This window comes from Adiantum capillus-veneris, chromosome 10 (genome assembly GCF_014529385.1).
Source record: "Adiantum capillus-veneris isolate H3 chromosome 10, ASM1452938v2, whole genome shotgun sequence".
Taxonomy (NCBI): domain Eukaryota; kingdom Viridiplantae; phylum Streptophyta; class Polypodiopsida; order Polypodiales; family Pteridaceae; genus Adiantum; species Adiantum capillus-veneris.
Genome location: NC_140940.1, coordinates 119,572,754 through 119,596,286, shown reverse-complemented (window position 1 = coordinate 119,596,286; position 23,533 = coordinate 119,572,754). Strand labels below are relative to the sequence as shown.

Below are 23,533 nucleotides of genomic sequence, written 5' to 3'. Positions count from 1 at the left end.
GAACAAGTTGATTTCTTTTGAATGTCTCATTAGCGACTCAAATACAAACCCAAATTTGTTAAAGCAGAAGCCTTGGATTAATTTATTGTTACTAATTTGGGATTGTGATAAGGATGGATTATCCATAGAAGTGTCAAAAACAATTTAACAAGAGGTTTGTCTAGTGACACTTGGTTTCCCTTATGTTTCCCACAACCATCAGAGCAGGGATCCAATTCATACTGAAAGGAGGGGAGAAACCAAACTCTATATTCATTGATAATGTAGCTAAATTTTTTATATGCAACTCATAGAAGAATGGTTGAGCTCTTTGTTAAGCTTAATAATCTTAAGCAATAAGTCATTGCTCAAACTAGAAGTTCCCTTAGATGATTCATGAGCCCTTATAGCTGCCTCTCTCCACTTTCCCACATTAGTTTGAGTCTCCTTGCCTTCAAATATCTCTTGAATTTTTGATTGCAGCTCTAGACTAGTGAAAACTCCTCTTCCATTAGCTTCAAGAGGCACTCCAACTTTCCAAACATCGAGAATGCAGCGAGCATTAAGCCTTTGCTCAGCAAAAAGAGGCCAAGTGAGCATCGGAACACCGCACCAAATGCTTTCAAGAGTAGAGTTCCAACCACAATGTGTAAGAAAACCACCCACAGAAGGGTGTAAGAGGACTTCTAGTTGAGGAGCCCAAGGGGTGATAAAGCCAAATGGTAAGTTCCAGCATAGAGAATTGTAAGTAGAGGGGTCATCATGGGGCGGTAAGATAGAGTCGGGGCGTAACGCCCATAAAAAGGGTTTGCAAGTGGCCTTCAATGCAGTAAGGACTTGCTCAAGGAAAGCTATTGGTAATGGCAAGACTGTTCCAAAAGAGATGTAAAGGACTGATTGAGAAGCTTGCTTCTCTAACCATCTTAACCACTTTTGCATGATGTGGTGACTATGATTGCCATTAGTACCTTGATTATGGTAACAAGGTTGATAGCAAATCCCATGGGAATGTAATAGACTATCACCATGTGGCTCACATCGATTGTGTTGGGAACGACCATTACATGCAGTATCATGCACGGTACTATGCTCTTCGACGTTATATGCATCATTATAGATTCCATTTGAATTACCATGAAGTAAAACTCCATTTTTATTACCTGTTGATACTCTATTCTCCATCAAATTGCAGGCTTTAATCTCATTTAGATCTTTTCTCATGTTGTCTGGTTGATATTGTTGACAATTATCAAATATTGCATTATACTCATCGATAGTTTTCTCCTCGCAAATTTTCCCATTGTTACTAATGTTTGCATGTGTTGCATCTTCTTCATTGATTTGCTTGCTTAATTCGCTGTCATGATTTACTAGTCTTCGGTTGTGTTGCATGAGGGAGCTGATTGATAAAAGCGGGCCCATTGTAAGAAGCGGACATGTAAGAGTTTCATCTTTGCGCAAGCTTTCGAGTGTGGCAGATTCCAACTCTTCAAATGTGTTTAGCACAATTGCTTGAGCCTCATTTAACCGAGAAAATGGGTGCATGATAAAATTAGACACAGGATCCGAAGAGTCCAAGGTGAGGAAGGGACCCAATTCTTCTCGTTTTAGTGGCGGAATTCCTGCGACGCATTCGATTGCCGTCATGATATCTGCCATGAGTGAATTAGTCAATATCTCACATTGTGACTTGCCTCAACATCATGAGCTTCTATGAGGGAGGCACCGCATACCTAGCTAGGTACGATTGGGGGCAGGGGACCGCCGGCCCGGTGGGGGGGCCAGGGTCCCCTGCCCCCAATCGTACCTAGCTAGGTATGCGATGCCTCTCGAGCAGAAGCTCATGATGTTATGCATTGTATGAAAAACAATGAAAAAGACTCAGTTTTCCTACATGAGAAAATTTCTAAATCTTCTTATTAGTAATGGCAAAAAACTCGATTGATCTCTCTTAAATTTTGATTTCATGCAAAAAAACTAATCCCATTATACAGATATTTGTCTATAAGGTTTCTCGTTGTACATTGATTGTTTTTTGTTTGATCTAAACCACGTAAATTCAATTTCTTCCTTTTAAGGATGCATTTAGCATGCCTACTCCATTAAGCATATTGTTCAAGTAGTTGAATTGATGGACATTATTTCTCAAAATCTTAAATTTGGCAAATGTAATAACTAGATGATCAATTGGTCATGTGTTGTAAACAGATGAACATGGCAATTTTGCAGCGCATTTGGATCCATGTTAATCTCATGTGTTTGTCAGACACTAAAAGCTAGTCTTCCAACTGCAAGCTCAAATGCGCGTTTTACCGAGCTATATGTTAATTATCAACTGGAAGATCAACAAAGATAATTGCAAAATTTCGGCTCCTTATTGTTTACAATTACATAGCAAGAAACCATTTCATGATAAAAATCTTATAATAAGCTGTGATTATTACCACAATGTTACCACAAGAAAGTTTTGGGCAGATTCTCACAATAATTCTCACATTGTGACTTACCTCAACATCATGACCTTCTGTTAGGGAGGCACCGCATACCTAGCTAGGTACGATTGGGGGCAGGGGACCGCTGGCCCGGTCGGGGGGGGGGGGGGGGGTGGGCGGCTGTCCCTTGCCCCCAATCATACTTAGCTAGGTAAGTGGTGCCTCCCGAGCAGAAGCTCATGATGTTATGCAGTGTATGAAAAACACCGAATAAGACTCCTTTTTCCTACACGAGAAAATTTCTAAATCTTCTTGTATATATATATATCTGAAGTGCCTTTTGTTGCATTTAGGGTTTCTAGTACCCACTTTGTGTTGTGCCTTTCTACCAGTGCACACAGTACCTTGTGGAGGCTTGTGGCCCTTGCTGAAGTAGAGATTGCATGCAAAGCTAGCAGCAGACTGCGCCCACAAGGCCACACGGGGCACTTCAAACATGTTAGCACAATCCTGCGCGAATGGGATGCGGATGTCAGCAAGGAGGAGTGTGCGAGAGGGAGAGGGAAGCTGCGAAGGATCAACAGCTGCATCGCCAGCGGCGCCGGCGTTGGCCACAGCGTGATCATGGATTAGGTGGGCCATGAGACTCTGAAAGGGCTGCTGCATTTCATAGATTGGGGCTACAAAGTCTGCAAGGGAGCTGTTGTGTCGTGGGTCAGGCAGCTTGCAGGCGACCTCAAAGAAGCGGATGCGCTGCTGCTGTGACGGCGGCAGCGGCTGCAGGATACTATAATTGGGCTGGCCGCTGGCGATGAGGTGGCGGTGATGGGGGGGAGAGTTGACGAAGGAGACGATAGCGCCATGGTGATCTGCTAAGAGTGTGCAGAGCTCGAGCATGGGCTTGATGTGGCCGACGTAGGGAAGAGGGAGGGCGATGACATGCAGGGGGACGTAGCAGGCCGGCCCCATGTGTAGTAAAGCGGATGGGCTGCAGGTGTGAGTACTAGCTGCTAGTGAGGTGATGAAGCGGCATGTGCCCACCTTATAGTACAATATGCAGCTGCATGCACTAGTAGAAGAAGAAGAAGAAGACAAAGAAGAAGAAGCAGGCGTCGTCCATGGCCGGAGCCCCTGATCAGTTGCGGAGTCGATTTTGGTGCAGCCGGCGGCTAGAGAGAATTATCTCTCTAAGAACCTTGGATTCGATTCCTTAGAGTAAACACCTTGTCTCCATGTGCAACGAGCATCATCAAATTACAATTGATCCCGATTCCCTCCTATGGATCGTCACCTTCAGAAATTTCCAAGCATGCTAACAAACATAGGAGAGAGACTCGGAAGACAAACATTTATCTTCATAACGACAAACCATGTAAAACCATGCAAGTGTACACTTCCAAGAGAGAGTGTCTACGTAACTCTTGTGTGTGACATGTTGGAGCTTGCTTCCTTGTGAACAAACAGCCAAATAGAAAGATCTTTGGGTAAGGGGCATACATAGGATCAAGCATCCTCCTTGTGGGTGGGAATCTTCAAGATGATGGGGGTGAAGTCTTTGGAAGAGAGGTATGTGCATAAAAAGGAGCTATTGCAGCATCTTCTAGAGCGTTGTTGAGTTCTCTCTCTCTCTCTCTCTCTCTCTCTCTCTCTCTCTCTCCACATGTGTGTGGTGCAAGGTGCTCCTCCCTATTACCCTCAGCACTAAAGGGCACGGGTAATTTAATGAAGCCCAAGCGGTGGGATCTACGACAACGAAGATAGGACACGGGGATCGAGACGCGCGCAGCCGTAAGATGGCTAGAGTAAACTAAGACACGAAAAAGTAAACTTGGACAAGCAGGGAGCCTGTCCAAGTTTATTTATCATTTTATGGTTTGTCCACATGTCAACTTGCCTGTCACGGGCGTAGTAGTTAGTGCATTGGGCTCTCATGGCGGTGGTGAGGGTTCGAGTCCCCGTGCCTGCAATGGGCGCCTATTTTTTACTACCCTCCATCCGCCTCGAGATTCCCCCTTTCGAACTCCACCGCGAATCCTATCTCTCTCTACCCGTGCCCTTTAGTGTTGAGGCCCTACTACATGCAATATGAAAGAGAAGAAATGTGCATGCTTTGTGCACCCTTGTTATGTGTACCAGGGGGATGCACCTTGTGGATATGTAGGTGTATCATCTGCACTCTCAAACATGAGGGTTATTATAGTTTTTATTAATTACAAAATTATACTTACAAGAAGAGCTTTTTAGTCCAAATTTTGAAAAAAAAAAGCCATAAGTTTATGGAGAAAGAGAGTTGTTTATTCAAATTTAGAAAATGTGTAGAGGGAGTTTTTTATTAGCCTATAATTGCACATGATACTTATGATTTCTTAAGGTGCATTCGAAAGTATGTATAAGAAGTGATTATGTACACAATTTGATTCAGTTGCACACCTCCAAAGCACATGAATGTGTGAGCACATTGGCTTGTCTATATGGGGCTCATAATTACACCATAATTCAAAATCTAAAAGATCAATTTGCTGCTCAAAAGCTTGTGAAAGGGGAGAAAGTGGAGGCCTTTAATTCGACATAGACCTCCAAGATCATGTGGCCACCATTAGTGTGCACCATCGAGGCACCATCTCTCCTAAGAATTGTACATGAAGTTGTATTCATAGACTTTCGTCCAAATATGATGGCCTTGTTACAACACTCAACACTCAAAATCCTTTTACTTTTGAACGACTGCAGTGTTCCTAGATGAAGAGTTGTGGCAGTATGGAGGAGGTGATGCTTCATTCACAACTAATCCAAAAGGATAGGGTTTGTCTTGTTTTGATGGCTTAAAGAAGCCGACAAAAAGAAAGAAGTTCATTGGTAACCGGTTTTTTTGGCTTGCCCAAAGGGCTAAGGCCACAGTGATGTGTTCCCTTTTTTTCTTTAATGGGAAAGGAGAGGTTGTTTAAAAAAATCTACATTTTTTTGATTTTTTTATTGGTTGGTTGCCTAGCATACACTCATAATAAAGATAGAGCTTTAGTGCTAATGCAAAAGGGTGAGTTGTTTTTTTTTTCCCTGCCTGGGCAACGCTAAAAGGTATTCATTACAAACGGTGAGGTTGGTTTACAGAGCTAAAAGTACTCATTACAAAGACAAGCAAGCTGGCACCAATCTTTTCTTTGTCTCATTAACGAGAATCGTGCACGATCCACTGGGTTGAATAGAAAGAAAATCTCTCTTTCTCTCTCTCTCTCTCTCTCCCCCTACTTTCTTTCTGTCTCGTGTTGATGAGCGCTAATATTTTTGCTTCAAGTCTGAGGCGCAGGGGGTGGGTCGCAATGAAGCAAGGCATGGCGCACGACAGAGTGTTTTGTTGTGGGAGGAGGGGGAGGGGGGGGGAGGGGAGGGCGTTTAACCTTTTGCCTCTAGTACAAGAGTCGCTCCAGCATCATCAGCTTTCGCTGCAGTGTGTAGTTGAGCTTCCTCCATGTGGGGGGAACTACAAAACTGCAATTGACTTTTTTCAGGTTGAAATATCCGCGCAGTCGTGGAAACGGGGGAGGGCGATACTCGCCAGGCAAAGCTCGCGGCTTCTGCCATTATACTGGACGCCAAGGGAGTGGGTCACAATGAAGCAAGGCATGGCACACAACAAGCAGTAGCTCAGAAGCCACCATTGCCATGGCCAGCTTTGGTTTTGGTGCAGGGCAAGTTAAGGAGAGGAAAGGCTTACTCGTCTAAGAGCGAAGGCACAGACAGAGAGAGAGAGAGAGAGAGAGAGAGAGAGAGAGAGAGAGAGACGCGCAGCATCCTTCTCGTTTTGTTGCGACTCGCAGTGCTCGTAGCTCCATGGTTGCCTGTAAACCCTCCCAAATCCCTTCAATCTTAGCATTTTGGTACCTCCCCAAACATGCCGTGTTTGCAACTTGCAAGTAGATCTCCTTACTGACCTACTGGCATCATGTATATTTGCATTCTGTCCTTCGGAACTTTGTAACTCTCCTTATATATCCTAAATGTTTAGAAAATCCATTTACTGTGAATGCAATTCTAGACTTGACACTCACAGCACACACACTCACATTGTTTGTGTGTGTGTGTGTGTGTGTGTGTGTGTTAGCAATGTTGTTTGTGTGTGTGTGTGTGTGTGTGTGTGAGTGAGAGAGAGAGAGAGAGAGAGAGAGAGAGAGAGAGAGAGAGAGAGAGAGAGATGTCTAATTTAGTGTTGGATATGGCTTTTGTTGATCCTCTCACCCAAGTGTTGTATATGGCTTTTGGTAAAGCTTTTGACATAAATTTTGATTAATTAGTATTGCATTGCTCTTTTTGGCGTGCAGTTGCAGGTATCTTTTTTGATTTGTTTTTTGTTGACATGAATTTCGATGAAGCATTGCTCTTCTTGAGGTTTTGTTTTGTGTGCTGGAAATAGATGAAAACCTTCTCTATCAATTGCAGGCAATTTGATCAGAATTACATGACGCCTCTTCATGAAAATTATGTTGCTATGGCAAAGAGGGATAGGCATGTATGTGTTGTTGATGATATCAGGGACTCTCTGTAATGAGTATGGAGAGGATGGGGCTACAGGAGGAAAACACCTGCAATATAACCATGCAAGTGTGCCATATAAAATTGTAGTAGTTTGTGAAGTGTGGACTCTGGAGGGAGTAGCTTGGCCTGTGGTACGATGCTGTGACTCGTGACTCGTGAGAAGCTCTGAGAGGGGCCGTGCTTGGCTTGGGGCTCGAGACGGTCCCTTTGTCGTGGACCTCGTAGTATCGAGACCGTATCCCCACCATTTACATTTACTCTATTTTTTTATGGTGGGGTGACCTAGGCGAGGCATATACATGTCATATCATAGGCTAGCCAGCCTATTTGTATTTATGTATTTTTAAGTACCGCTTGCTCTGTCATCTGTATCTGTCTCGACCATCACGAGCCCCAAGCCAGGCCTCAAGACTATAACACAGCATTTAAAGAGGGGGGGGGGGGGGTTAAGGGCTGGCCAAATTCAAAACATGGGCCATGGGACGTGTGGCGACTGTTGATTGGTTGCATGGTGAGCCCGCGAGTGGGGGGATACGGGGGTTTGGTGGGGGGAGGGTCCTTACAGGATTTTGCGCTACTGGTGGATAATCCCGTCATCGCTATCCGGTCATCGCTCTAGCTCAGCATCGTTTGAGGGCCAAGCGGAGGAGCAACAAGTGGGGTGAGGGGATCTCCTTTTCTCGTTGGCTGTGAAGGTTGGGATGCATGCGTTCTATGTGGGTAGAGCATTGAAGGTGAGCACAATTTTTTTTCTCGCTGAAGGGTTGGATGCGTGGGTTCCATGCATGCTTTCTGCAAGCATCTCGGGGCTCGACCATGGGGTTATGCATGAGCTTGGCCATGTGAAGAAAGGGAGTGCGTTGTGTGGCTGATTGTGTGTCTTTGTGTGTGTGTGTGAGAGAGAAATAGAGGGAATTATTGTCATGCTTTTCATGAGCTAATTTGGCTCGAGGTTGTGGCTAGGGGATGGCTCGTTCACCTGCTAGAAAGGGGAAGAGAACATGGCAAAGGGGTGGTTGCTCTCGCTTCACAAGAGGAAAGGCCGATGTCTCACCAAAGGCAAAGAATGGGGAGGAGGTCCAACCTACAGAGAAGTCCGAGAAGGTGGACATAGCTAAATAGCAAGAAGAGGGACCCTTCTGTCATGAGGAGAGCTTCACTACTCCCACATCTCCTCATGTAGAAGGGGCTACTTCTCAACCAAGGAGAAGTCCACGGAAGCACACCTTGCATGAGATGGGTACACCCTCGAGCCTAAACATCCGTCCGCGAAAGAAGTTGGTGGGCTCAAGGGAATGTGGAGTTGAGACAGAGGATGTAGCAAAGGGAGAAGCACAGGAGGTATTTGAGGATCTTCCAAAGCGAGAAGAGGCAGCCAGTATCCAAAAACCAAAAGTCTAGTTAGAGATTGAGCTCCCTGATGGACGGCTAGCACGTCAATGCTGCGCAAGTGTTGATTGCCCAAAGCGATCGGCCTTCATCTTCAAAAGACTACGGATGATGTCTCACCTCAAGACTTTCCATGGAATCACTGTAGAGATTGAAAAGCGCCCTGGAGGTCGTCCCCTCCTCAAAGAAGCTGAGAGAAGAGCAAACCTCATGTCTAATCCGGAAGTGAAAGCTTGGCATAAAGCAGCTTTAAAGAGATTTGGCGACAAGGATAGGAAGTTTAGGCAAAATTGTAAAAGGTATCAACGCATCACGCGTATATGGGCTCACCAAGTATGGAAGGACCTCGGAAATCAGTACAAGCACATGTCAGAGGCCGTTTTTATTGAGGAATTTGTGGCTGGGAAGATGCGAGACTACATGGCAGTCAAGGCTCTCCGGTTGGCAAAAATTCAAAAGCGCATTGATGAAGGTTACAACACACATGTAAGTTTCCGATTTGTCTAATTTGGTTTTCTTTTGTCATCAATTTTCATAGTATGTTTGTACACCATGTTTGATTAGTTCATTCATTTCTACTAATTCTCTAACTACCATGCTATGGACATTCACAGAAGAGGATGCATGATATTCCTCCTTGGCTTGAGGCAGCCTTGGAGGACATTGACAATGAGGACCCTTTCCAGTATGCTCCCGAAGGAGAGGACGACAATGAGAATTATGAAGACAAGAGAGAAGAGGGCCCAGGACTTGCAGAGACATTAAGCAATCTTAAGCTCGATGAGGATGTATGTGTCTAGGATTTGTAACTTTTTCTTTTTTGTGCATAAGTAATTTTGTTTAGGTGTTGAGAGCGGTGAAAAAAAATCCAACATGCTGATGTGTTCTAATAAATGTGCATTCATTTCTAACCTATATTGCTTGCAGCTCCAACAAAGAAAAAGCTTTCGATTCAAAGAGGGAAGACACAAGAGAAAGCTATTGAAATAGGCTCTCTTGATGATGCATCTTTGTCGGCTCTCCTATTTTATGTCGGTAATAACCAGCTGGCAGTTGAAAAAATAGGCCATGAAATCAGCCCTGCAACTCCGACATGTAGTAATCGGGCCTTGTACAGGTGGCTTTTGTCAACCATCCCTATGTTCACAGTTTTCTAATTGTTTGATACTCACTATGTTCATTATTTTGGCATGTTGGATGTAGATTCTCTTCACATGTGCCTATGTCGCTCAACTCTCTTCGCTTTGGCCTACGAGTGGACATTGAGGATCAGGCTCTACGCTTCATCTGATCAAATAAAGCATCCACGCGCACGATGAATCTATTTGCAATGTAATCACCGCCATGTTTTTGTTATTGAGTGGTATGCATTATGGTGAGCAAACATGTGCTTAACATACTCACTTTTACAGGTGGATGGAGTACACACTAGGCTCAGATGTCCTCATGCAAGTGATGCTTGTGGACTCTATGTGGTATTCTATTGTGGATGCGACTTTGGGCAAGCAAGATTCCATGTGGGTCTTACATAACTTCTTCGGGGAGAGGGACTTTGGTGAATGCGTGCTTATATTTTTTCCAATCATTTACAGGTGGTTTGTAAGGAGAGGACAAAGGGCTGCTAGGTATGTTACATTGTGGCTTCTCATTGACATGCTGATGTTGTCTCTCTGTGCAACAGGGAGCATTGGACATGTTGTGTTATGTATCTTGCCACACATGCAAAGATTGCTGGGCTACGTAGGAGAAAGAACCACATTCTCTACTATGACCCACTTGGGTGGACGACCATGATGGATATTGTACCTGTTTTGCACAGGTACATGGGTTGACTTTGTTCATCATAGCTTGGGGAGGTCGGTATATGAAACAAGTTGATATGGCTATCAATGGTTTTTTATCTTGCTTGTTATGAATATGCAGTGCTATGGAGGCGATGGCCCAAGGAGTAAAAGCTCATGATGTCCAATATGCATTGCTTGAACCTGCCACCAAATTTGAGTTAAAAGTGTTGAAAGTATGTCTCCTTGTGCTCTCTCATGCTTGGAAAATTTAGGGCATGTTAGTCATGTTAATGGTTTGATGCTGCAGGGCCCAATTCAACGAAATGCGATTGACTGTGGGTTTTATGTCATGGCTGCCATTCGCTACATAATTCAGTCTTGCTTGCAGGAGAAGAGCAAAAGCTGGGTATGCTTAGAGTATGTGTCGAGTGCTATCTTTCTACCATATGCATCTGGATATTAATCTCCTTTCTAATTTCCTTCAATCCTCTTGTGTTTGTCGATGTTGTGCAGGTGAAGAAGACATGGTTCATACACGATGATGTGTTGGCATTGAGGCAAAGCCTCCATATTTGATGCTTAGATATAGTGGGGGGGGAATGAGATTATGGCTGGTCACCATATGTGTTTCATTTTGCGCTAGAGGGAGCCAGGTCTATGGCCGTTTTGTAAAACAACCCATGACACTTTATGTATGATCGGGTTTAGGGCGAGGTTTTGTGTTAGTCTATGCACAATGGTTTTGTATCAGCCTACATGTAATGTCCAGGGTTTGTGTCGATAAAGTATGTATGGCGAGTTTTATGCTGCAATATTCGTTCAAAGAAAGCAAATCATTGGCTACTGACTATGTTTATGTGGGCTTGTTTATGGCGGCTAGCCACATCCGAGATCCATATTTTGTCTATGTGCAGGTTCAGGACTATGTTTGATGTATGTGGGAAGTGGCCATGTTTATGTATACAAGCAGGTTTGTTACGGTTGGGTTTATTTATGTTTGCAGGTTTTTGGCTACGTTCGGGTTTAGTTCCATGTGGGGCTAGTGGCCATGTTTGTTTATGTTTGCAGGTTTATTTCTACGTCTGGGTTTAGGTGTGGCCAGTGTTTATGGTGTAAGCGGGCTGTATCAGAGTTTTATGCTTGAGCTCGATCGAACCCCGATTCCTCATCCATTTTTGGACATGCATCTAGTCTAGCTAAATTATTATTTATGGTGATGTTTGATTTTTATTTTCTGTTGAGTAAAATTTATGGCAAGGTCCGATTCTGTCTAAGGCGACTCCCCGATTATGTATGTCTATGGCGACTCTTTTGTTTATGACGAGGTTTTGTAATGTGTTCCCAGTTTGTGGTGCATTGTCCTTTGTGACGAGCTTTTGGTGCAATGTTTCACGTTTATATCTGGATCTATAATAGGTGCTCGGTTTTGGGTTGGTTTATGGTTATGTCTAAGAGCCATGTATGTTTTAGGTGCTCAGTTCTGAGCTCAGTTTCTTTCTGTATGCAGGTTTATGGCGAGGTCCGGGTTTAGTGATCGGATGTGATCAACGGCCATGTTTATTTCTATATGCAGGGTTATGGCTTCGTCCGGGTTTAGTGATCGGATGTATGGTTGTTGGGCCATTTTTATTTCTGTATGCAAGTTTATGGCTTCGTTCGGGTTTAGTGATCGCATGTATGGTCAACGGCCATGTTTATTTCTGTATGCAGGTTTATGGCTTCGTCCGGGTTTAGTTATTATATGTACTCTTTGATAAGCCAATGTTTATGTGTATATTAGTGGTCCAACAACCTTTTGTTATACTCATGCATTCTGACCACAATTTATCCTTTTTATCTGGTACTCATGTATATATGACTTATGGCGAGTTCCTACAATCAAGGTTTAGTCTTTTGTTTAATAAGGTTGCAGTCCATTTCGAGTCTCCTATAACTGTCATGTAACACAAATGGCTCGATCAATTTGATATTATGGTTTGTGCTGACTCTAGGTTTATGGCATTATGGCGAGTTTCGATGGTGTATGGTTGTTGGGCCATGTTTATTTCTGTATGCAGGTTTATGGCTTCGTTCGGGTTTAGTGATCGGATGTGGTTGTTGGGCCATGTTTATTTCTGTATGCAGGTTTATGGTTTCGTCTGGGTTTAGTGATCGGATGTATGTTCAACGGCCATGTTTATTTCTGTATGCAGGTTTAGGCTTCGTTCGGGTTTAGTTATTATATGTACTCTCTGATAAGCCAATGTTTATGTGTATATTAGTGATCATGTAATACAAATGGCTTGATCAATTTGATGTTATGGTGACTCTAGGTTTATGGCATTATGGCGAGGTTCGATTGGTGTTTGTGCCGAGCGACTCTAGGTTTATGGCATTATGGCGAGGTCCGATTGGTGTTTGTGCCGTTGCAGTCCATTTCGAGTCTCCTATAACTGATCATGTAACCCTAAACCAGCTCGATCAATTTGATGTTATGGTTTGTGCTAACTCTACATTTATGGCATTATGGCGAGATTTGTTTTTGTGTGTGTCATGTCTCAGAGTATGGCGAGGTTCGAATGGTGCTTGTGCCGACCCTACATTTATGGCATTATGGCGAGGTTTGTTTTTAGTGTCATGATGGGTGTGTGTGAACTTTTTGCCAATCAATTTATGGTCATGTCCGAGATTATGGCGAGGTCCGATTGGTGGTGTTTGTGCCGACCCTACGTTTAGGGCATTATGGCGAGGTTTGTTTTTAGTGTCATGCTGAATGTGTGTGTGTTTATGGTGAAGTCATGCTGGGTGTGTGAGCTTTTGGCAATCAGTTTATGGTCATGTCCGAGATTATGGCAAGGTCCCATTGTGTATGGATGGAAACTATAAGTACCTTCTTCTAAGGCTGATCTGGAAGATGCAAGACCTAGCAAGAGCGAGAGCAAAAATCAGAATCCCAGAATTGGTAAAAGCATATGTACATGGCTGATGTGCACGCATCCTAAACCTAGCAAAATCGCCATCAAGATCAGTTGAAGCATGACCCTTTTGGGCTCAACCTATAGCCCTATATAGAGATGCAAGACCTGGGAAAAGCCAGAGAAAACTCGGCCCATGAGCTTGTTGTCAACCACCTGGCAAAAGGCTTGTGTTGATGCATTATGGTTTCATTTTGCTGGTAATATCAAAGAGACAACACTTCATTGTTGCGACCACTTACGAGTGATAAAGAACAAACAACCAGATTAAGACAACCCAAATGAACTTTAGGATATCTACAAACTAGTCTAGCTTTTTGGGAACCACATCATATCAATCTAATTGTTCCAAAAACAAATATATTGCAATTGTCCAAGTCATGTTCACAAAACATACATAGCTTGCAAAGTTCCAATGAGGCATGACATATGAGGATGACCCTAAACCGCACGCAAGTCATATAAAAGTAATTCGTGTCCGCGAGGCATAGATCTTCTCATATATCCGTCCATCATCAAGCTTCACAGTGAGATGTCGTTCACAATCAATATGCGATACCTCGTGGTCACATGCTATGATAGAACCATTGGCCGGGTTCTCACCATCCCATAACTGTACAAGGTGGTTCATGATCTGGGAAGTTGAATTTGCAGACATGTGCTTCTGAGATAGAGGGAGCAAAGCATGGCATGTATGGCAACATACTATATTTGAGCCATCAACAAGAAGGGTTTTGCTACAACAATGCCGGCAATCAACACGTCGCCATTTCTCAAAACGCACTCGATTTCGCCTTCGCTGGTGCTTACGTTTCAAGGAACCTGTGTTTCTGGTTTTTTTTGCTGGTTCTGGACAACCTTCAACAGCCTCACCTATGCCATCAATGATACACGATAGCCTGCCATGCCCAAGCCGTGTTTGTGTGACATTTGCCTGGATTTGTTTGATGCTACCCTTTCTTGGCAAGCTGATCTCCTCCGGCTCATGGAGATTCTCCAAGTTCTCCATAGAGATCTTTAATTTCTTTAGAGCAACCTCCTTTTGCTGCAATGTCCACTGTGGTAATACATCAGCCAATTGTCGCAAGAACTCCCTAGATTTGTCGATACAATTGACTATCTCCATGTCAACCTGTTGCAAGTATGGTCCAATGCCATTCATATCAGTATCCAGTGCTTTGTCATCACATCCACTCCCTGTTTCAAAGACTTGGGCACATTGTTGCATTCCATCGCTGGTTGCAAGGTCAGCCATTGCATGCACGCTATCCACAATAGGTAAAATTGCATGAAACATTGGAAAATAGCTTTGAAGTATTAACCGAAGCCCATATAGATGCTTGCATTGGGAGGACCAGTCTGGGCAATCACAGTACGAGGATTGCATGCTCACATGGTACCAAGAGTCTGATGTCATGCTTTGAATCTTGAAGAGTAATGTAGATTCGTTCACCACCTGAAGAGTTTCAGGATTAGTCTTGTATCGTTGACATAGCTTCTCCCCAGCAACTTGTGCCTTTGTTGCACTCTTGCTTGAACCATACACAGCAAATCGTCCAGAATCCACTGTCAATGAACATGCCATGAACTTTACTAAGAGGTAGATCGAAGAGAAAGTCCAAGGAGTGGGACAATAGCTCACCTAGCTCTTGCTTTTTCTTGAAGAACTCCAAGAGAGTTCCTCCCATCCAGCTTCCACTCCTCGCATTGCCAACAAGTGCATGTAGTAGATCCAAGGCTGGCCTATTTATCATCGCATCCAAGAGAGTATACTTGACATATTGCCATAATCTTTCCACCAAATTTGTCGTGTCCACATTGCCATGGGGAAAAAGACGTCCAAACTTCGGCCAGCGTTCACGCCATACGCATGACTTCGAGCACCATCCATTGGAGACATAACACTGAATATTTTCATGATTGGAGTAGTCCAGCAAGAGGCGCTGAAAGCGAGCTTCAAAGTCGTCCTCGGAGCTGGAGTGCATCAAGTTACACATTGAAGAATAAACATGATCTTGCATGTGTCTTGGCACTTGCGGCAAAAGGTTCTCCACCCAAGCCTTTTTGACATGAAACCAACAAACCAGGACATGACATGCTACTTGGACTCGTTTTGCTTCACTGTGTTCAGCGCAACAAGCAGGATCATCTTTGACGGCACTCAAGATGGCATTCAATTCTTGGGGACGTTTGTCTATCACAATTGCATTTGGTCGTATGCTGCCCATTCTCGAGAATATCATCCGGATGGTCAATTCAAGGGAAACGCTTTCCTGACATGTCCCAGGGTCACTTGTGCACATCATCGACCACAAAGGAATCCCTGTACCATTTTGATTTGGCAAAACAGCTGCATACAATGGCAACCCATAAACGTTTGTCTTGAATGTGCTGTCCACGGCCCATGCATTATGTTGTGAGAATCGAATACACATATGAAGCATCCAATCATCTTGAATGATGACGACAAACGGCTTGTTGACGTCTTGCAAAGCATTTGGGTTGTATGGTTGCACATATGCGACCTTTCAAAAGCAATAAGCAACTAAATAAGGACATAAGAAAAAGGAAAACATAAAAATGAAGATAGGGCACTCCAAAGTACCTTCCCTGCGGCTTGTAACTTTAGAGCCTCCATGTACATTGCAGACCAATCATTCCCAGATGCACGACCTAGAGAAAACAAAATCGTTAAATAATTAAAGGGGTGACAAGAAAAGAAAATTATCTTGCTACCTTCATGCCGTAGGCTATATGCCAACTGTTGGACCTCCTTTGAGATCATGAAGAATCGAAAAGTTGTGCGATCTAACAAGGATGCTCGTTGCTTGTGGAAGTTTTCTTTTGAAACTGACATTTTGGCAACATGGCGACATGTTCCAACATCAAAATAATCCTCCATGCAACATTGAAGCACACTTGGATGAACAGGTAGATGATATAAGTTAGCCCGAGAGCCAGGAACATGGCCCTCATGCGTAGCACGAAGCAAAATCGTGACCTCATGAACTCCCTCACTGAATTGAACCTGTGCCTTGAAAGGACAACCGCACTTCTTCGTTTTCCTCTCTCTACGCTTATTTTCTCCATGATGCCTTCTTGAACCACCACGATGACAGACATAGTAGTCCTCTACCTTTCCTTCGCCTACCTTGGCTGATCTTATCTTAACAAGCCTGACTTTATGGTTTATCATAATAATCTCCAGCACATCACACACATAAAATCTATTTGTAATAATTTTTTCACTTGGAGTTTTCTCACCGGCATTGCCCTTCCCTCCAACCTTCTGAAACATAAGCGATTCAGATTGGAGGATAGATCCTTCTTACATACCTGACAATTTCTGACCGCATCTCTAATGAATGAAGTAGGTATGCCATGCCTTTTGATATCTGTGCACCATGCAGTTTTCATCTGATTCATAGTTTCCAACATGCTCAAATGAGCCCCTTGCTGGTCGACATGATATTGTTCTGTAATGGTTGTCCACTCCTCCTTTGGTGCAATGGCTCTGGGAGGGAGACCCTTCAAGAAGATCCTAACTGATCCATGCCGAGGGGATCCTCGGATCACAAGATTGTCCTTCATCTTGTTCCACCATTTTACATCATGCATGCCGACATTGTGCAGCATACCCAATGTTGGCTTACAAATCCCTTGAAGATCTAGTAGCATAAGGTCATAGCTCTCCCGAGAAAAGCTAAAGAAATGGTGAGAAGCATGCAACTCTAGGTCAAAAGATTGGGTCATGGGTTTCCTCCTATGGATTGAATATGTAAGGAAGGTTGAAGGGAATTCGGTAAACTCCTTTACTTGGTCACCACCACTAGAATGGTATCCTGATTCCATGGAAGCACTACTTGAGCTTGTTGATGACGAGTTGCCTTCCTCCAACTCCTCATTCAAATCAAATATACGATATTGCTTTTGTTTCTCCCCATCCTTGAAAGCATCCAATCGTGCCTCCATCCTGCCCGGCATCCCTCGATCTCCCTCTGCCTTCCAGGTTACGTTTAAGTCAATGGACTGCATAACTTGTTTTGCCTCCCAAGGTACATTGAGGTCTAGCATTTGTCTACTCTCCATACCTGTTGTGGCTTCTTCCCTCTACCCTCCTGCCTCTCAGAGATAATGCGTGGCCTCTCTGCCCAAACCCCAACAGCGTGGCCTCCCCGCCTGTCGACCCCCCTGAAAAGCGTCCCAAATTCAAATTTCCACCCTGATGACATGGCACTTCCCTCAGCCTTATCCCGCTTGAATTTGGCCAGCCTACCCAGCCCCCCCCCCCCACTGTCCAGGTTTAGTTTTTACAGGTATGCACGGTCCAGATCCCCTCGATAAGCCCCATTCCAGTTCCCTGCCATTGATCCCCTTACCCCCCCTCTTTAAATGCTATGTGTTATATAGTCCTGAGGCAAGTCCTGAGGCAAGCCAGGTTCAATTTTGTCGGAACCGAGGTTCACCAAGGGTGGACAGGACACCAAGTTGCTCTCTCAAGGATTATTTCTTGCAACATAAAAAATTGTTCCTTCTCCCCCCCCTCTCTCTCTCTCTCTCTCTCTCTCAATCTTGCATGCACCACATTATTGTAAAGCATTAAGTTGGATCATTATTACTAGGCAGGCCTCGTGGTTTTATCACTTTTTTTCATGCTTGTTTACAACAGAGGTCATGACTTTAAAGAAAGAAGAATAAGAACTTAGAAGACGAAAAGAAAGAAGTTCATTGGTAATCGTTTCTTTTATGACAAGAAAGATCATGCCTTTAAAGGTTGCCCCAAGAACGAAGCACATGAGATAAACGACATTGCAAAAGCTTTTTTCCATGTTTATGCCCACAAAAAAGAAAAAACCAGAGTAGGTATCGTTTTGTTGGGTGGGGGGGGGGGGGGGGGGGGGGGACATTCTGACCTAGTTGTATAAATCGTAAGGAGCCTGCCTTTTCCTAGTTTACTTGCTGTTCTCTCCAGTGTTGAAGGGTCATGATATGCTTCTCCTCCAATGTTGGATTTTTGTTGGATCTATAATGCATGGAGAGAAACTTATTGGCTTTAAATTTAAAAATGCGCCTTCGGTGTCAAGGTGCGACCGTCACTGCTGGGGATGATAATCCAATGTAGAGGGATGCCCAAGATTACTCACCGATGTTTGTATGAGTGTGTGTGTGTGTGTGTGTGTACACACACCAAGAGCGCGTGCACCCTCTCTCTTTTCTCTACAACCAAGAGAGCTTCCAAGCTCTCTCTGTCTCTCTGTAGCTTCCTCTTGCGCTTTTCGATGCCATCTCTCCACACTTCCTCTATAGTGATGTGTGTGAACACACCCTTAAAAAAATGCTTAATTTTGATTCTAGACTCAAACTACTCTACAACTTATTGCCCAATTGGTTGCCTTCTTGCTAAGTCCCAACTCATTGCTCGTTAAATTTCAACAGCCTATAGTTGATTGCAACGCTCTCGACCTGCTTGACTTGCTTTCACCTCTCAATTCCCGTAGGTCCCTGATTCTACTCATTGTGTGTTCAATCAAGTGCAGGGATCACAAAGATTTTTCCTCTGCTTGCATCAATTCTAGGCTCTGCTCGCTCTATCTATGCTTCTCTCGATTCCTCTCCCCCCAAACCTTACTCTTTTTGCAGATCCGATTCCCTCTCTCAATTCTTTGCAAGAGTTGTTGCTTCACCTTCATGTGTGTATGATCACTCACCCCAAACCTTGCTCTTTTTGCAAATCCGATTCCCTATCTCAACACTCTGCAAGACTTGTTGCTTCACCTTCGTGTGTGTATGATCACTCACACACACTCCCAAGATGTGCTTCATTTTGAGCTATTTGAACTTTTGCTACAATTCAGTACCATGAGACTTTCTCTATGTGTGTGTGTATACACACACACACACACACACACTATGCGTGCCTGCTTTGCTTGATCTTGTGAGCTCCTATAGAGGTCTATCAGCATGCCTTGCTCCAAAGTTTGCTCTCCTAGCTCTACAAGCTCTTCAAGCCTTGCTTGATTTATGAAGAGATTCAACTTACTGCTCTAACATATTCCCCAAAAATTCCTTGATTCACTGCTTCCTGCTACAAGTTCCTACTTGTTACCTTTTCAGTGGCCGATTCATGTAGATCCCCAAGTGATACCTTATTCTCCTTTCTTGATTTACTACAAGATTCCATTGAATCTCACAAACTCCAAGGGAAATTGCACATGTGAAGAGATTTGATCTCCGCCGTAGCCATCGAGCTTGCCAGAATGCCTTCGTATCTATGTCAAGAAGCGGGTTAGAAGACCTACAACTCTGATACCATTTGACAGTGTACGTGCAGTGCAGATACATGTGTATGTGCAAGCGGGCAAGGGGAGAGGAGAGAGTGCACTATGGGGGTGGACCAACACTCAAGCATGAGAGGCTTCTTATTCTTTGTATATGAGCAAGAATAAGGAAGGTGTAGGCAGTGGGCGGCCAAACACCGGACAATCGACCTCGGGTAAAGGTAGCTAGCATTTAACCCCCAACATCTTGAGTAGTTTTGTGTGAGGTAAAAGGAATAAGGGAGTCCCTTGTTAAGGTGCGAGGGTATGTGAGTGTGTGCATGGTGTCTTTTGTTCCATCATCTTTTGGGGCGATCCTACCGAAGAGAAAACATTTGTTGATTGTGCTCCCAAGTGAAGTGCTTTTGTTGTAAAGTCTTAGAGAAGGTGGTGGTGTGGTTGAAGCACAAGACCTCAACTTTTGTGAAAACTTTAGGTGCAATTAGAGGTGGCATACCATGACCACCAGGGGATTTCTTCAAAGTATGCACCAAGTGTAAGGGAGAAAGTTGATCAAGAAGAAGCCGCTAGATTATTGGAAATCATTGAAGCCAAGAGTAAAAAGATTAAACAAAGGTTGAATTAAGTTATGATGCATGTTGAGCAAGTAGTAGTGCATCCATTAGTTCCTGTGGTAGCGGATAATAGAGTGGAGTGATAGGTCCAAGGTCATGATCCCATTACAACAAGGGCTTTGTATGATCTTGCTGGTCAATTGCAAAAGTTGAGGATTAACATGATGGATAGAAATTAAAGAGAAGAGCGGCTAGTTGGCAGAGGCAGGGGATAAAGGCCACAAGGAAGATGCTACAATTGTGGTGAAGAGGGTAACTATGTCCCTTATTGTTCCCATAATTGTGAAGACAGTGAGGAGGGATGTAACCATTATATGGATAGGTCTGAGGAAAGGGGAAAGAGAATCATCAAGAGAGGGCACTAGAAGCACCACAATAACATCATCCTCAACCATTACTTGCAAATGGATAAGGTAGGGCTATCAAAATTATTACCCTAGAGAAACAAGATGTAGATGTATTGGCTAATAAGAGAGCTAGGCATGATAAGGAGAAAGATAGAAGAAGAAGAAGAGAGAGAGAGAGAGAGAGAGAGAGAGAGAGAGAAGAGCAAAGAAGGATAAAGATAAAGAAAATGATCAACCAGAGAGCCGCAAGAGGCAACGACAAAGAAAAATAGGTCCAGAGGACTACCCTTTGGGTCAAGGTGTTGATTATGATATTGTTGATGACATACAAAATCAAAAGGCTAATAAATCTTTTGGCCAATTGGTAGCTTTAAGGTTAGTTTGATAACCTAACAAGACATAAAAGTGTCCTTTTAGAGCTTTGAAGAAAACCTCCAAAATCATACGAGATCCATTCTTCTTAAAAGATCATTTGTTGTGATAAAAGTTAAGATACCGCTACTTATGGGAAAAATGAGAAACTTTGAAAACTCCTCACTATTTGGTCATGGTAAGACTCCAAATTTGATGTACCATAGCATGTCACTCAAAACAACATTTTTTTGCAATCAATTGCAAACTAAGAAGGCTGAAGTTCTTTCTGGACCATATCATAATTTTTCCCATAAAGTTCAATGAGTTAGTGATCATACCATGTCGTTATTTTAGCCTCACCAACCTTTTTGGGAAAAAGAGTAAGGGTCAAAAAAGTTGTATTTTTTCCATTCTACTGACATCTCATCAAAGATTATATAGAGACACTTGTTGGTGCTGCTAAGTATTAAGAGATGGAGAAGGAGAGAGCTTGAGCACTTGCAAGTGCACGTGCGCACACACACACACAGACACAGGTGGAGGCAAAAGATTGTCCTTATTCTTCTTCACTAATTGAAGATAAGAGTTCTACAAAAAATAAGGGAAATACAACATAAAAGGGGAACTAGTACAACGGTCTAATGTAAAACAGTAGTGACAGAGATGATTTGATAAGTGTGCCATCACTCTAGTAGGTAGACCAGCTCGGAGTAGTACAACTGTAGTATCATTGGCGAAGATATGTGTATCCACCAAGACATGCCAGTGATGAGTGTAAGTGGTAGTCATCCAGGAGTCATAAATGTTGAGCTTGACATCTTAGCACTCCCCCTCAAGCTCAATGCCATCTCGTGTATGCCAAGCATCACTTGAAATCATCGTATCTTCTCCATTCCAAGGGCCTTTGCAAAGATATCCCCCGCAACTTGCGTATCCATCATCACGTATTGAAGGCCAATGTTTCCTGCTAAGACCCGTTCTCTGATGAAGTGGTAGTGCACCCCAATGTGCTTTTTCCTGGCATGAAACACTAGGTTTTGTGCCAACTATATGCTGCTAAGGTTGTCACAATAGATGAAAACCAACCTTTGTATATGTACTCCAAAAGTCGTGAAGTAGTAATCCCAGCCATACTACCTCACATGCCGCCATTGCAGGCACCCTTGTAGTCTGCCTCTGTACTCATTCTTGCTACTCCATGTTCTAGCAGCACTCCCAAGTGAAAACTTGAAGCCACTTTAGACCTACATGTACTACGAGCCCAATCCGCATCTGTGTAGCCATAAAGATGCAACTCGACATCAGCCCTATAAAAGAGTGTTGATATCTACAACCTTCTTGTACATGGTAGCATTCTGAAGCACTTGACCTCCATCATTCCACAGCTTCAAATTGTGCTCTAAGGGCATTGCAATTGGCTTACAATGAGCCATACCATACTTTTTCAACATGTCCAAAGCATATTGTCTTTGTGACAGCCATACACCCTCTTCTGTACAAGTAATTTCAACGGCCAAAAAATATTGCAAGTCTCCCAAGTCTTTCATCTCAAAATCTTGCATAAGTAGAGCATGTACACCCTCTACTTCAACCACATTATAACCTCCAACAACTGAGTCATCCACATATATGTATATCACCACAATTCATGCCTCATTCTTTCACACATACAATGAATGGTCTGCATCAGACATCTCAAATTCTAATGAAATAAGGAATGCCACAATTCTCTCATACCAAGCTCTAGATGCTTGCTTCAGCCCATACAACACTTTCTTTAACATACATACAAGGTCACGTAGCCTCATTTTGCATAACCTTGTGGCACGTAGTAGCCATTTCAATAAACACACAAACAACACCCATCTTGGTTATGGGGCTGAATGTCTCCTCATAATGAATCCCATAAGTCTGTGCATAACCTTTGGCTACAAGCCTAGCCTTGTACCTGCCCACACTGCCATCAACATTATCCTTTATTTTGTAAACCCACTTATATCCAATTTCCTTTTTACCTTTTGGTAATGGCACCGATTCCCATGTTCCATTTGCATCAAGTGCAGCCATCTCTTCATCCATAGCTTGCAGCCATTTTTCATCTTTGACAACATCCTCAAAACATGGTAGTGTTCAACCTTCTCTGTAATCTTTGCTATATATGTACACTGACAAGGCACATAGCTATCATAACTCAATCTCTGCACAAGATTTATTACTCTTTCTGACCTGTGTGGTCCATGATCACTTCCAATTTCTTAGTTCCCTACTTGCATCCTTCTTGACCTAGAGTTTTTTGATAGAGGCTATGCTAGTCTCCTCATCCAAACTCTGTTCCACTACTATCGCCACCATCAACACTCAAATTTGGCAACTTAGGGGCATCATCAAAATTTTCCTTCCCTTTTCTTGATACATTTCAAGAGTTAGTAGGACTCACTCTTTCACGTAACATGCCACTCCATGGATTCTCACCATGACTTGCACTAGGTGACCCTTGCAGTCCACTCAAAACTTGTGATTGTGCACCTGTATTTTCTTTAGCCACATTTTCTCTTACATCATATCCCAAATCATCTTTTACATCATCATACCAACTTGCCATTTCACAAAAAACAACATTCTTACTCACTCTCACTTTACACGTGACAAGATTGTAACATTTGTACCCCTTCTGCTCAAGGAAATAGCCAATGAACACACAATTTTTTGCTTTTGGATCAAACTTACTTCTTACCTCATCTGGAACATGCACATAATCAATACATATAAACACATTAAAATCTGACACATTCGATTTTCACCATTGAACTTCTCTTCAAGTGTCATATCATGTACTGCAACAATAGGGGTTTTGTTCGTAATGTACACACCT

At 43.3% G+C, this 23,533-nt stretch overlaps 3 protein-coding genes and 1 pseudogene across 4 annotated transcripts; 1 reads left to right on the top strand and 3 right to left on the bottom strand.

Annotated features, from left to right (window-relative positions):
* Positions 1 to 276: 276 nt before the first annotated feature.
* LOC147449540 (UDP-glycosyltransferase 85A2-like) lies at positions 277 to 3,308 on the bottom strand. The gene is made up of 2 exons (XM_086521587.1): positions 2,816 to 3,308; positions 277 to 1,631 (listed from the first exon to the last, which is right to left on the bottom strand). The coding sequence occupies exons 1-2, from the start codon at positions 3,306 to 3,308 to the stop codon at positions 277 to 279; spliced, it is 1,848 nt and encodes a 615-aa protein (XP_086377713.1).
* Positions 3,309 to 7,551: 4,243 nt separating this feature from the next.
* Positions 7,552 to 10,717, top strand: LOC147449539 (uncharacterized; annotated as a pseudogene). Its single transcript, XR_015189550.1, has 10 exons — positions 7,552 to 8,045; positions 8,125 to 8,816; positions 8,945 to 9,118; positions 9,242 to 9,447; positions 9,534 to 9,662; positions 9,743 to 9,922; positions 10,012 to 10,149; positions 10,254 to 10,347; positions 10,422 to 10,520; positions 10,628 to 10,717. The product of XR_015189550.1 is annotated as an uncharacterized LOC147449539 (transcript).
* Positions 10,718 to 13,525: 2,808 nt separating this feature from the next.
* LOC147449538 (uncharacterized) lies at positions 13,526 to 15,925 on the bottom strand. Its single transcript, XM_086522634.1, has 4 exons — positions 15,805 to 15,925; positions 15,674 to 15,741; positions 14,711 to 15,593; positions 13,526 to 14,634 (listed from the first exon to the last, which is right to left on the bottom strand). Exons 1-4 carry the CDS (start codon positions 15,923 to 15,925, stop codon positions 13,526 to 13,528), a joined length of 2,181 nt encoding a protein of 726 aa, XP_086378760.1.
* A 335-nt stretch (positions 15,926 to 16,260) lies between these two features.
* Positions 16,261 to 17,157, bottom strand: LOC147449537 (uncharacterized). Its single transcript, XM_086521586.1, has one exon. The coding sequence runs from the start codon at positions 17,155 to 17,157 to the stop codon at positions 16,261 to 16,263; it is 897 nt and encodes a 298-aa protein (XP_086377712.1).
* Positions 17,158 to 23,533: the final 6,376 nt, after the last annotated feature.